Consider the following 15,538-nt stretch of genomic DNA (forward strand, 5'->3'; position numbering starts at 1 on the left):
CAATGGTATGACCAAGGCTAATGGCCTAATCTGCTTACAACACCACCACATTCCTGAAGCCACATACTCATTAAATATGGGGTGCTGTTGGGAGAAAAGAAGTCCAGTGAAGAAGGTGGGTAGGACAAAGGGGTTGAGAGTGTGGCTCCGCCTCAATCCACCATTGCCAAGAAGTTCATGACCCTGCCTTCGCCAACTCTGCAAGGCGAGTCATCATCACAGAGCCTAATATAGAGTCCTTCCCTACTTCTAGAATGGTCCCATGGCAGGTCACATCCTAAGACATATTGCCAGGTAAATTGAGGGGCACAGTAGAGTAACGTGCCATGAGATGATGTACTCAAGAAATAAGGCCATTGGGCCTTCATCCATAGGCTTAAGACTATTCTTCCTGGTCCTTTACTTCCATCTTTCCCTGGCAATCAACAACCTGACATTCACTTTAGTTGTTCCCCACACCACTTGTATATTTTTTGAATATATGACGTTACAACACGAGCATTTAGATCGCGGTACGTTACAACGCGGTCATTACAAAGCAAGTTGTTACAACGACTTGCTCTAGAGGTGCTGGACTTAGGAATAGTATGATTTACTATTCCAACTCCAGTGTGTGTAACAGTAGGGAAGGTGTTGGAATAGTACATCATAGTATTCCTTAGTGTAGAATGCCATCCAGCGCAAGCCATTGTAACGACTTGCGTTGTAATGACCGTAATGTAAATGTATCACGGTGAAACAACTGCTTTGTAAAGGTCGGTCGCCATATTTTTGTATTTTGGTTGCATAACTTTCTGCCTTAAAGTGCTGATAAATCTGTGGTGTTCCCCTTCTGCTCCCATGTTAGGTCTGCCGACAAACAGCTTTAGCAGTCAGGCTGACCTTAGTTAACAGTTCTTTAAAATCTACATTTAGTGGGCTTTGAATCCATCCCAACAAGATATTGTCTGATTGGTATGTCATTCTTCTTCCTATAAAGTACTTGTTTTGAAGTTCTTGAGAACCTGTTTTAGCTCTAAAAAGTGCACCCAATTATTACACATTCAAATATTTGTCATACTTGTACTCTACACATTATTTGTTTTAATAGTTTTCCCCATAGCAAGCTTCTCTAATGCATTTGCCGGGAGTTCAGTCGCGGCCTAATTTTATCATGACATCTATATCAACATGTCCCTTTGCAGATTGGTGCAGTTGAATCTTAAGATGGCTATACCATTTTACAAGTGTTTATCCAGCGGTCTTGGTGCAAGGATGTCCTGTTTCAAGCCAGTGCAAATGTTTTGTAACTTGAACTGCACCATCGTGCCTCTCATGTGTTCCCTGCATGCCCTGTAGCTTTTCTGCTGCTACTGGGTGCTGTTCATACATTCAGCATGCCTGGCAGCTCCTTTTCAGGCTGCTGCCCATTTGCTGCAAGTTTTATGCATAACTGGCAACTGCTTTTCATCCTACTGCCAGGCCATTTTTAGCGTTCAGCTTGGCTGATGGCTCCTTTTCCTATTTCTACCGTTATACTTCTGGCTATCAGTGTTCCCCCCAGTGACGACGATTTATCCTCTGCCAGAGCGCTGTAATCTTTCCCCTTAACATAGTGACTCCCTTTAATCCTACAGCTGGGCCCCTGCAAGCTCTCAGTATGCCTGACAGCTCCCTGTTGCCCTGCCACCAGCCGTGGCTCCCTTTCAGCCTTCTGTCTGTTCTGTGTCAACCTGCCACCAGGCCTCTGCCTCCATTACGCATGCCCACCAGCTAAGTTTCATCCTGCCACTGGTCTTCTGCTGATATTCAGACTGCCCATTGGCTTCCTCTCATCCTGCTACTGAGATTATGCTGACAAGCATCAGCAAAGCCAATGAGTCTGGCTTGCAACTAAAAATGCTAGTCAGTCTTACTGGTTTTGCAAATGCTTGTTTCTATCTTGCAGTCCATATACAATTGCCCCATTATCTATGTAGTTTTATAGATATCTTTTATTTGAACTCCCCTACAAGGGAACAAAAAGTCTATTTTCTGTGACTTGGAAGCGTAAACTAAAAGACACATATCATATTGCACTCCACAAAGACTTAAAAGTCTACCCACTGGTAGAACCTCTACACATTAACTCATATGTGTATATGAACATTGGCTATGCACTACCTAATTCTACCTGCAGCACATTTTATTGTTTAAACAGTACCACCTGATATTGGTGCTTCCCCACAGCATTCAAATTTTGACTCTGATTTCCCACCTCCAGTCCCATAAACAGACTGTTTCATGATGTTATGCTGCTGAATAAATGCCATAGAGATTGACAATTTCCATATACTATTTATTTACATCTTCTGCAACTTTCTAAGCACCATAAATAATTAATAAATGGTGAGCACTGTTGGCATTCTACGTGATATGTTCAGCTGAACCACTCTAACATGTAGCCTCTAGCTTTTAATTTTCTCTTCCTCTCCTCTACAAAGCAGTGGCTGAATTTTGTTTCCAATGACTCCACTCCCAACCCCTGGCACAACTTTACACTAAATCTACCTTAAAAAGCCATGCAATGCTTTGCAATGCTCTACATATCCTTTTTCTATATCTGCTAATAATATTGAATGACATGCCTATTTATCTATTCTCTGCATCTACTCCCCCTCATTCACACATCACTATTATTCCAAAATTCCGATTTCTATATCTCTTCTCTCCGGAGACTCAAAAAAACACTGGCTTCAGAGCGTATAAATCCTAATCAAATCACAGCCTGAAACATACTGCTTCACTGAGTTACCTTCTAGAATGTCATTCTGTCTATGGAATACCTATACTTTGTGCAACAAAACCAAATTCATCACTGATACCTTTGATAGCTACACACCTCTGTTACACTTCACTGCTGCTACAGAAACATGGATCATATCAAGTCAGAACCTATGCACCACCTAATTTTTATTCGCTCCCCAGTGCTACACCAGTAGACATTCAGCCAGAAGCCTCCATGTGTTATTTAATTCCATAGTGACTTTGGAATCCATCAGCTACTGTGTTGCCAGATACCAAGAACTCAATATTCATAACATCATCCCCATGTTCCGTTTCACACATCTAAATCACTACTCTCTGCACCCGGTTATAACGTGCTAGACTACTGCAATAACCTGCTAATTGGCCTTTCTTAATAATCTTTCCTCCCATTGGATGGAGTTCTAAAATTTGCCACCAGAACGCACTAAATTCTTCCTAGGTACACACATTAACTCCACTATCGCCATCAAACTGACTGTTTATCAGCAAACCCCAAGGCTAGATGCACTAACTAGAACTACTAATCTTGTTCTTTAAAGTCATACATAATCTATTTAGGGTCGCCTACCACAAATGTTAAACAGATATCTCCCCCATGCAACCTCTCCTAAGCCCTCCTCTCCACCTGTGCTACCTCACAGTTTCACTCATTTTAGTTACTTAATGCCTACCAATGGAATACACTTCCTGGCTAATTATGCTCCATCTCCTCCCTTTACACTTTCAACCCTGCCTTAAAGGCCCACCTGCCAAGAATGGAAGGTGGTCTAAATTATCTCATGTCAATTCACCTATAAACTCTTTCTAAGCCCCCAACATGAACTTGTTGAATTATTTATATATATATGTATATATATCTCCTATTTGCCTCCCTATTATGTTGTTTAATATCATAATTATGTCTAGTCTGATTAATATTCATTTCTTCTACTCACCATGCACCTCCCAAATATATTTTATTTGTGTTATTGTTTTTTAAATATCTTTTTATTGAGTTTTTAAACAGGCACAACAAATAAAGAAAACATGTCTTTTATTGTACATCAGAAAACATAATGATCAGAGTACCTACATTTACAGTCAATTTAAAGACTGATTGTGTGAATGAGCAGCACAAGCAGTCCATGGCATCATAGCTGTGCTGTTGCTATGGAAAGCGAGAACTGCATCTCCCTCGGTCTCGGCAGGATGTTGGTGAAATAGAAATGCAAAGCAGAAACTTTAAAGATCTATGTTAAACCATAGATGATTTTTGGAGGGCATAAAATGTGGCTTTGTGATTGCACAGTTAATTGATGCTTGTGGCGAGTTGTCAGGCAACGGTTAATTTCAGGCAGTGAGGTATATGGAGATCACAGCACTCCATCCTTGTGTGTTAAGCCGTATGACTAAGAAGGGAACCAAGAGGTGGCGGGGGTGCCATGAAAGTATATTGTGCAGGTCAGGAGAACGGCCTATTGACCTAGCAGTCATGGCGATGTCGCTGCAAGCCATAGGTTTTGAGGTGATGACGTTGTATAATTGTGTGTCTAAGGAGGGAAGGAATCACGCATGACCTAATGCTAACACTAGTTCAACCCTGCTCAGCAATAGGAAACGCTTAATCTGTCCTTTGACTTCCTCTTGTCTTAGTGCTTTGCCCGCAGCTTCTGCCCATACTGTTATGGATTGCATCCACATCCGCTCTGAGGGGGTACACTTGCCTTCCAATGCCAGGTCACCAAGTGCTTAGCCAGCAGTAGTGCCAGGTCTAGAAAGTGCTGTTTGAGTTTGTTTCTTGGAACGTTTGAACAGCCCAAGAGAACAAGCCTGCCAATTATGTGGGGTAGAACAGCCTGTGACCTGGTTAAGGTGTGATGTAATTGCAGAAGAAGTGTAAGCAAGTAGGGCAGGGCCACATCATGTGCTTCACGTTGACAATGGTCAGCTTGCCCAAAATTCTTCTATGCATATGCCACACAAACTGCTTATGTCCTTATTTACTGTAGTTCTTATGTACAGCTTTTCTAGTCAAAAGAGCTCACTTCATGTTAAGTAAATAAATGTAAATAAATGACTCATGCCGGCACTTTTGATTCTCCCCCATTTATCCAGCTGTGATCACTGATACCCTTCCTTTTTTAACATGGAAGATTTCACCGCCTCTCACATACCTTGGCTACGGCTACACTCCTTATTCTATATGAGACAAGAGCAACAATTAAAAAACTGCCTATCTGAAGTAAGGGAATGAAAGGAAATTCATCATCTGTGTTGGCTTTTTCTAAAGTTAAACTGCAAGGTGAAGAAAAAATCATGAAGAACTGTGCTAATAATTCTCTTAATACACCTTGAGCTGTGTTAACGGAAAGTATTTTCACGCATTAAGTGCATATCAAGTAGAGTGTTGGATGTCTTCAGCGGTTGCTGGTAAGAAGCCCTCAATTTTAATCCCATGAGCTAAATTCCCTAGAAAAGGCCAGTTTGCTGTAGATTACACCTGACACATTCCACTCCCCCTCTCCCATGGTGATTGGCTCTCCCATGGTGATTGATGGCAGTGGGTAGAGCAAAGACTGAACAAAACATAATTCATGTAGGCAATAATTTGAAGCATAGCTCCAAAGTAAATGTTATCTGGTAACTAACTGTTCTTATTTTAAAGCATAGCTCCGAAGGAAATGTTATCTTGTAACTAACTACTCTTCTCAACAATTCTGTGTAGATGGAGATTATGACAGCTACTATGACAATGGCAAGACGAACAATGGGAGTGGTGATGCTCCATGTGCCAAGGATGTGCTTGCCCTTTCATTTTTTCCTGAAGAAGACACTGATGAGAAAACCTTTTTCCAGAAAGTTGTCTCTGCAGTCCAGACATGGTTCAGTCTGTTTGGATGGCCAAATGGCAGTAACCCCATTTGCATTCCCAAATCTCTTCGAAGGTAAACCTCTAAATCTTACTTTTGTTCTGGATAGGCTCAACATTTTCTAGAGAAATATCAATTTGTTGAAAATCAAAATACACAATATAACATGCTCAACTACGAACTGATTTTAATCTTCACAATTAAAGACACTGAAGTTTTGGTTTTGTGATCAGGACTATTAAAAATTAATGTAAGATCTCTGAGTACGAAGGTATCTGCATCGATACAAGACAACATAGTCAAGGCACCTTAAATACTTATGTTGTCACCAATATTATTAGCACTAGCAACATTCTCTGTGACTTATGTTGTATTTAGTAAACTCCATATGAATACCAATTCCTTGTTGAGCAATGCATCACATTTTAACACTTAGAATAAATACATAACACATTTCCCCCAATTTACTATCCCACCACAAAATATTTAAATATAATCTATCCTATAAAAAAATTAAGTAAAGTGGACCTACTCACTCTCAATCACACTCACTTGCCTAGTCCTGTGACCATTTGGGTGGATCTCTTATCCTGTCTCTTGCCCTACGCACACAGTCTGCATTTACAGTCCCATCCTTACTCCCACAACTTTTATTGTCACTTTTACTCCTGTTATCACCTGAAAATGTTTCATTACTTCCATCTGAATCCCCTTACAAGTGGTAAGAGTGCCCTGCCTTTTTATCTAGTGAAACACATTCTCCACCATGTCCCAGCACACCTGTTAAATTATCAGGCATTAAATCTACCTGTACATTATGATGCCTCTCCAACGCACCGTCAATTACTGTACCCATCTCAGGCTGTTGTTACTAATACTAACCTCATCATCATGTTCAAACCTGTTGTTTTCTGATCTAGTCGTCATCCCCAACTACCAAGCACACAACTGAGCTTTTCAAGTTCCATACTTTGGCATCACTCAAATGAACAGGATTATTTCACACTCCATTCACTTAGGAAGGACCAAAAATACACCATATACTTTGCAAACATTCTATGTTTTTTTCCTTAACCTATTGTCCAATAAAATGTTAACAGACATAGTTCCATGTTTGTTGTAATAGTTCTTGACACTATTGCATGTGTTTTTTAATTAATCCTTACATTCCAATGGGTATATCCATGACAGTAGACTGTACCAACCACACAGGAGTACACTTAGTTCCAACCAGTATTTCCCTCATCATATCAAATGTTGAAAAACCTGTGGCATCATTCAGCATAGTTCTCTACATCCAGACAGGTTTGACAATCTGGGTTTCCCAATCCCCACTAGGATACGCAGCCTATTGTACTGGGCCCTAGTGAACAAAAGTAAATCTCTCAATCATTTGTTGGCTCTTGGGTTGTAAAGAGATGGGGTTTAATGCTTGGCACTCATCCTTTCTAAATACGTCTTTGCTTTGCTAGACATAAATTGCACTCCATTGTTGCTAATTACTTTAATAGGTAATACTTCTGTAGTGAAAATCAAATCAAGAAATTAAGAAAAACAACTGTGTTAGCTCTTTCTAATAACTTGATTGCATGCCAATCTGAAAAAATCTGTTGTAGACACAATATACTTATGCTTTGTTTTAATAGGCCCGCCATATCGATTGCATTGGTCTCCCATGGATGCTTGGTTGAAACATAATCTCTGATTGGAGGATTCAAAGTTTTCAAACTTCTATCTGCCTTAATACATTGTAAACACTCTATGACAACTGTTTCTATAGCACTATCCATACCTGGATACCAATATAGATTGTTTGCACTTCTCTTAGCATGTACACTGCCTAAAGGTTCTTCATGGTTCTGATTAATGATGATATTCCTCAAGTGTAAGGTGGATCCACTTCTTCACCTCTCCTCACAATACCATCTATGACAGTTCATTTCTGACTTTCCAAAAGGGTCTACATTTGTTTATTCAAATCTCCTTCCTTGGCCAACTACACTGGATAAACTTCTTAATGCTAGTAAGTATATTGTTTTTAGCATATTCTTTATGACACTCCTAGCTTGTCAAATAAGGACATACCTCAGGCAACCAATGCAATTTTGTATTAGTCCCAAACATTGTCCTTGCATGCCATCAAGTTTAAAGGCATTCTTGACAAAGAATACACCACTACATTTTCTTTTTCATAAACATTCCCTAGGCTGAATGTAAAATCCTGCAACCTCATAGAAAACCTGGCTGTACGCGCAGATGCTCTTAGCATTCCTTTAGTAGTTAAGAACCTGATCAACGATTTGTGACCACTATGTGCTACAAAAGGTTTACCCCACAAGTACAAGTGGAATGCTCAAGGGCCCACACACATGCTAACTTTTTCCTCTTGAAAACTGAGTACATGTCCTCTGAAGGACAGAGGGATTATGAGGCAAATGTAGTGGTAACCTCCACTCTGTCCTTTCTGAATTAATACAGCACCCAAAACCTTTGAGCTGGCATCAGTGATAACAAAACTTTGTTCTGACATTTCAAAACCTTTAAGCGCATGGGCACTAGAACTAGCTTGCCTAATGAACTTGAAATCTCTTTGAAATAGCACATTCCACTCAAATGTGTTCTTGTTGTTGAGATGTTGTCTAATATACAAAAGTTGTGCCGTCATCTGCAGTGTTCCTGGCTGTTTGTGTTGAGCCTTACCTCGTGCCTGTCAGCGAGGCGCTGAGACCATTCACCTTGGCGCCCCCTCTCTCCCGCCGCCGCGCTGCTTACTGCGTGGCCGCTGTGTGGAGAAACGGGGGAAAGAAACTACATTACCCAGCCTCCCCGGCCCCCAACATCCCGGAAGCTGCGCCAGGAGGCGCTTTAAAACCTGAATCACTCCCGGTGGAGCGGGTGTGCCGTCATCTGCAGTGTTCCTGGCTGTTTGTGTTGAGCCTTACCTCGTGCCTGTCAGCGAGGCGCTGAGACCATTCACCTCGGCGCCCCCTCTCTCCCGCCGCCGCGCTGCTTACTGCGTGGCCGCTGTGTGGAGAAACGGGGGAAAGAAACTACATTACCCAGCCTCTCCGGCCCCCAACATCCCGGAAGCTGCGCCAGGAGGCGCTTTAAAACCTGAATCACTCCCGGTGGAGCGGGTGTGCCGTCATCTGCAGTGTTCCTGGCTGTTTGTGTTGAGCCTTACCTCGTGCCTGTCAGCGAGGCGCTGAGACCATTCACCTCGGCGCCCCCTCTCTCCCGCCGCCGCGCTGCTTACTGCGTGGCCGCTGTGTGGAGAAACGGGGGAAAGAAACTACATTACCCAGCCTCCCCGGCCCCCAACATCCCGGAAGCTGCGCCAGGAGGCGCTTTAAAACTTGAATCACTCCCCGCGTCGCGGTCTCGCGCGCGGGCTCCGCCGGGCTAAGCCCGGGCAAAGGGCGGGCCCTCTGTGGCCCTCAGGGGACCAAAGGAGACGGGACGGGCCACCCCCCCTGTAACGAGGCCCCCCAGCGTGGACCGAGACTCTGAGGTGATTGTGGTAATCCTGTGATAGGTCACAGGAGGTTAAGTGAAGGACCGTATACTTGTTTAAAGGGGTGCTATAATCATCTATTCGTCTAGTGTGATAGCTATTTCTCTGGTGTCTCCGTATAAAATGTCTAAATTAAGAAAGACCCCAGTAGCAACAAGATCAATCACCAGAAATACAAATGTATCTTCTACACCACTACCAACACTTACGGCAATAGATGTAATGTTACAAAAAACCATAGGTGTAGTTGCTGACGCCATTCATAACACGGAAAGGCGTCTTTCATTAACACTAAATTTGTGCTTTCCAAATCTTGACTTACACACAACTGCCAATAATATAACTTTGGAGTCCTCTTCAGATACTGAGGATTCACTTTTAGCACATTCCTTTACCGGGCTACCTACCACTAAAAGTTGCTTAAATAACACACTCTCAAACTCACCTATGCCATTGATTGGTACAGTAGGAAGCCCCGTACCAGTCATTAGTAGCGGAGAAAACCTATGCTTATCTCACCCAGGTATCTTACCATCAAATTCCCCTGGGGAAGCACTTCTAGATAGCTCTCCCTTCTCTAACAGCATATTTGTAGACATCTCATCCCCCCCAAAAAAGCTGAAACGGCGCTACGGTAAAAAAACCAAATCAATTGTGCGGAAAACTTATAGACCGCTAGGAAATCACAAGCCCTCAGCAAAAGATGTCTGGCAAAATTTTAGACTGGCCAAATTATCTAAAAATACTCCTAATATAAGTCTAAACTCTTCTAAACAAGATGTATTACATCCTAAGGAAAAACAACATGATAATATTAAAACCCAAATAGACCAGTCAAGTCAAACCGCGAGGATGGGTATATTAGAGGAACTACATCTAACGGATCTGGAGCAGCTACTTTGTTCCCTTCTCCAACCCATAAGAGATAAATTATGTAGTTTTGAACAACTTTTCGTGAAGCTTGAGAAATTTCTGAGCAAGGACTTCATAAGCATGCCTAAATCTTTGACAACATCCACACAGATCGACAACGTAGAAATCTGCGATCCTAACCCGTCACCTCCCTTTTCCTTGGGTGAAATAGGCCACAATGAACCAAATTTACACCCAAGTGAAAACAACGGAATAATAGTGGTGCCGACTATATCTACCACTCTAGTCGACCCATTAGTGGATAGCGAAGACAGTGAATGGGCTACGGAAGGTTTACCTCCTGCTCTACCTGCTGTCCTGGCTGGACCTGAAAGGCCCATATTAATAGAAAATCCAGCTACTATTACTCGTCCAGCGCAACCTTCCACGATGCGACAACAAAATAAAATACCCATCCATATTAATCTCCCTCCAGAATCTCACCCATATATCATAGTACATATACACACTATTGCACCGCCCCAAAATTCACCAATTTCATTGTCGTCCTCCCCGTTTTGTGAGCTGTCCCCCTGTGGTAAATAAAATTCATTACCGGGACTTAATTTGATACGGAAACATAATAAAATAGCTCAGTAAAATGAGAGGCAGAATCCGTGGTATTAGAGGTTCGGAATGGGCTTTATTCCAATGAACGATTATAATCGGTTGCTCCAAGTTCCGTCACCACGAAGGTTCAGGAAGTGAAGTACATACTTTATTGACAAGAAATGACTTTTATAGTACATACATTACAATGAAGCGAATACAGTAGGCGTAACAATTGATAAGGAAAATGACGATTCATATGCGTAACCGAAAATGGGTGTAATAAGGAGTAAAAAGGAACATAATTGGTTATGATGTCATATATAGGTGGACCTATAAGATAATACTTGGCATAGATGCGCGCGCAGCAGCATGACGTGTGATTGACGTGCAACTAGGGGGTGAAGGGGACTTGACATTTAGCTCTACATGTGGAGACGAAAAGTCTGGGGGGTCAAGTCAACCTAATCCCAAATCATATCTAACATCCTATGTTTAAAGAACTATGTTATCCACAAAAGAAGGACTCTCGGACAGAATCTATTCTATACTGACTGTGCGTGCGTGTACAAGCGTCTAAGTGTCTACACTAAATGCGAGGGGGTAGGAATATTCCATGGTAACAGGACTATGAATTATTTGCATAAAGACAGAGAAGCCGAGCCATTGCTCGGTAGCTGGAAGAATGTTTATTTAAACTACTAGACAGGAATGCATCGGCTAAGGGGTGAAGCAGATAACTCGAAGGTGAAATACAGTTCTTGGCAGAGAATAGGCTGATGTCAGGCTTCGTGAGCCGCGCAGAGAATGAGACAAAGTTCATGGTCACAGATGCAGGCTCAGACTGGAGTTTTCAGAGGCAGAAGGCAAGAAGAGTTTGACGACAGAATCAGGGCCTGCTTGCCTGGACTGTTAAATGGCATAGGTGAACCATATAAAGCCGGTGGCTTTTCATACTTAGGAATGGAATATCCGGCCCATTCATGGCGGATCAACAGGGGACATGTTGACGGTGGACGCACATGTATTTGCGTCTTCATAACTGGAACTGGAGGAAACATACATGTACTTGTAACATGCACATAGAACCGTTGGGGTCCAAGATAGGGGACATAACTGACCAGAAAAATCCATATTTCCACATTCCCTCCTTGTCCCCTACTTGCCCGTCAAGAGATATCAATCTTCATTAATCCATTGATCTGTTCATATAGCATCATTTGTTCTTCTTTCTTCTTCCGGGATCTTGAATGAAAATCTTGATGTGGAATGCACGATGTGGCACACAGACCACAAATCGCTGGTCCACATTGCAGGCATAAGCAGCAACTGAATAGTATGAGAAGGCCAATACCTAGGAAGGATAGGACCCTCCATCCAAAGGTAGATAATACACTCCAAAACCAACCGGACCAAGTCCAGGTGCCTGGGTTCCGGTGTATCTGGCTTACAATCTTATGAAGGCGGGTTATGGCCTTATATACAGATGGCGAATTTTCTGGTATGAAAATGCAACAGCTTGATCCGATGACCCTACAAGCTCCGCCCCTATCGGCCAGGATGACGTCAAGGACAAGACGATTTTGAAGCACAACAATCCGCATAGCAGACTGCTCTTCTGTTAAATTGCCTAAGGCGGAAATAGTTTCATTCACTACTGCTTCAAGGGTTCTAGTTAATCTACGTATCAGCTTACTATTAGTAACAGTACCTATATAGGGAAAGATGCCTTTATTGAAATCTGTGTATTTTTCCCATGCTGTTTCAGTGTAATCGACAATTGGGAGATCTCTCCGCTCTCTGTTGTGTACTAAATGAATATTTCTATAATAATCAGGAGGAGCTAGGAAAACAGGTGGCAAAAGGAATGCAATGTAGCAGGTACCATCCCAATCTAGAGGTAGACGCATATATGCAGTCTGACCACATATAAAGTAGGAGTGGCGATAAGCTCTAAATGAAGATTTGCCTTGATCACTGAATTCTACTGTAGTAGTGCATTTACTATGGCCCATATGTATGGAACCAACTTTTCTTACACACAATTCACCTTTCGCTGGGAATACTGACATGGTTGGTAAAACTAGTTCAACTTCGGATTCGACATTTAGAACCATGAGATTAGGAGTAAAGTTACCTAATCCATATACTTCATTTTCTAGATCAGTTCCTGTTCCTTTGGGGCGACCCTCCTTGTCAGGGTAACAGACCTTGAATAAAACTAGGTTCAGATTTCCCCATACCCAATGGTCTTGATAAACTGCTGTGTCTGAGTCTATGGAATTGATTAAGCTGAACCATGCTCCACAGGAGCCATTATGTGTAAACGGATGTGGAAAGAAAGGCAGGACTCCTTCATAATTCTGATAGGGAGGGAGTCGGCCACACACCCAACAATTAGTAGCATTACTAGTCTGGTGGGAATGATGTAACATACTAATGAAAGTGTTATTGCGCAGCGCAAGTCTATAAGACAATTCATGTGGCGGTAGGTCACTAAAAGAATGTTCAGCAGTAACATTGTAAACGTTTCTGGCAATAGGGTAATATATGTGCAACAATATACTTGCAGTAATTATTAAAAGACTTAAGAAAAACAAGATTAATAATGTCACTATGCAATGGCTACGCAGTGATTTACAATACGCCTGTCGTTTCATCATTTTTCGCGACTGTCCATGATTCAGGTCTAGGCGATACATGTCGGAGACAGATTCAACCGCTTCACCTAGGAGAGGACTTAAACAATCAAATCGTCCGACGGCCTAGGCCTTAATTTTAGATTATAGAGTTCTTTACTGTCGGCCTCAGCCAGAGGTAGTTTTGAGTCAATTGGTGAGGACACACGAGGTGGGCTGTTTACATCTGAAGGAAGTCCATGAAATTTCTTGATATGACTTGAATGCACCCATCCTTTCCTGCCCTCGATCTTCACGGCTGTCCTTGTGGTCAGCAGGACCAGCTGGGGTGTCTTCCACCTGGGCTCCAGCTGAGTCTTTCGGTCGAAATTTTTCACAAGCACAAGGTCCCCCGGAACTACGTCATGGGGTTTCACCTCAGTGTTGTCGGGAAAGGCTGCAGCTACCTGTGAACGACAAGATTGTAGTGCAGACATCAAGGAAGCCAAGTAATCTGTCAGCATATTACAGTCAATATCAGTTATTTTGCGTGGTATAGGCGTCCCCCACATATTTGGTGGTCTGCCGAAGATCACCTCATACGGGGATAGCCCTGTTCGAGAGTGTGCTACCATTCTTGTGTAAAAGAGTGCAACTGGTAGTGCTACTACCCAGTCGACACCTTTTTCTCTGCATATTTTGGATAATCTTATTTTCAGAGTCTGATTATGTCTTTCTACGAGACCTGCTGCCTCAGGGTGTCGGACACAGTGGAATTTCCACTGATAACCTAACAAAAGTGAAACATGTTTCATTAATTCGGATGAGAACGGCTGGCCGTTATCTGAGTGAACAACACGTGGTAAACCGTATCGTGGGAAGAATTCTCGAACTAACTGTTTGGCAGTAGTCGGGGCAGTGTAATCTTAAACCGGGTATGCCTCCGTCCAGCGGGACAGAGCGCAGACAACTACGAGAACATATTTGAATCCTCGACATCGTTCCATCTGGATATAATCCATCTGGAGGACTTCAAAAGGGTGATCAGGAGGATGAAATCCACCCTGTTCTACGGGAACGCTTTTTCCTGGGTTGAACTGGCAACAGATCATACAGGTACGGACCTTTTGTTTGGCTGCTGCTCGTAAATGTTTATTGAACCAAATGTGTTGAATGCTGTCTAGCATAGCTTTTTCTCCTAGATGTGCTGGACTATGTATAGTGTTAACTATAACTTGGACCATTGAATCAGGAAGGAACCACACAGACTTTTCCTTCATCATCCATCCTTGGTCCGTTTGGATCCCTCCTAATTCAGTCCATTTCTTTATTTCGTCTGGTGTAGCATGTGTCTGTATGTCAATTACGTCAAGGGTAGGATCTTTAACTGTCATACAATGTGTCGGCATCGGGACTATTGTCTTTGTCATGTCGGATGTTTGTGTTTGAGCAGTCTGTTTAGCTGTTCTGTCGGCTAGATCATTGCCTTGAGAAATGATATCAGTGACTTTCGTATGAGCTTTACATTTCATAATTGATATTGCAGTCGGTAGATGGATCGCATCTAATAAAGCATGAATGAGGGGTCCGTGTTGAATGTGGGCACCGTGGGAAGTTAAATAACCTCTCTCTCGCCACAGCACGCCGAAGTCATGTACAACTCCGAATGCATAACGTGAATCAGTGTATATGTTGACTTTTTTACTTGTGGCTTGAATACAGGCTTGTGTCAGAGCGATGAGCTCTGCGGCTTGAGCTGACAAAGTATTTATATGATTTGTTTCAATGACTTCAGTATCTGTTGTGACTGCGTAAGCAGCCACTAACTCTCCTGTATTTGTTCTCATACATGAACCATCTACATACAATGTCAGGTCTGGGTCTGACAATGGGACATCGGTTAAGTCTTGTCTAGGTTTCGTCGTTATTGTAATAACTTCAATACAGTCATGGGCTAGTGGGTCTGTTCCGGTTACTGGCAAAAGTGTGGCAGGATTCAATGTGTTACAGCGTCTGATTTCTATGTGTGGCTGAAACAATGTAAGTTCGTACCCTGTAAGTCGCGCTATAGTCAAGTGTTGTGTTTGCATTCTATTTACAAGAACCTCTACCGCATGTGGTACTTGAACTGTCAATGGATGTCCTAACACTATGGCATCGCTTTGTCGTATTGCTAAAGCTGTCGCTGCCACTGATTTCAGGCACGCAGGAAGAGCCTGAGCTACTGGATCTAATGTACTAGAAAAATAAGCACATGGTTTGTGTGCTCCTGCTTGTTCCTGTGTGAGTACTGACAAGGCAGTACCTTC

The 15,538-nt window shown here is 42.5% G+C and overlaps 1 protein-coding gene across 1 annotated transcript in view; it reads left to right on the top strand.

Moving 5' to 3' along the window:
* CFAP47 (cilia and flagella associated protein 47) overlaps positions 1–15,538 on the top strand; it is a 2,697,962-nt gene that overhangs the window by 503,664 nt on the left and 2,178,760 nt on the right. The window contains exon 29 of the mRNA XM_085622577.1: positions 5,492–5,711. Within this exon, the coding sequence (XP_085478703.1) occupies positions 5,492–5,711 (220 nt within the window). The remainder of the gene's footprint in view (positions 1–5,491; positions 5,712–15,538) is intronic.

This window comes from Triturus cristatus, chromosome 8 (genome assembly GCF_964204655.1).
Source record: "Triturus cristatus chromosome 8, aTriCri1.1, whole genome shotgun sequence".
Lineage (NCBI taxonomy): Eukaryota > Metazoa > Chordata > Amphibia > Caudata > Salamandridae > Triturus > Triturus cristatus.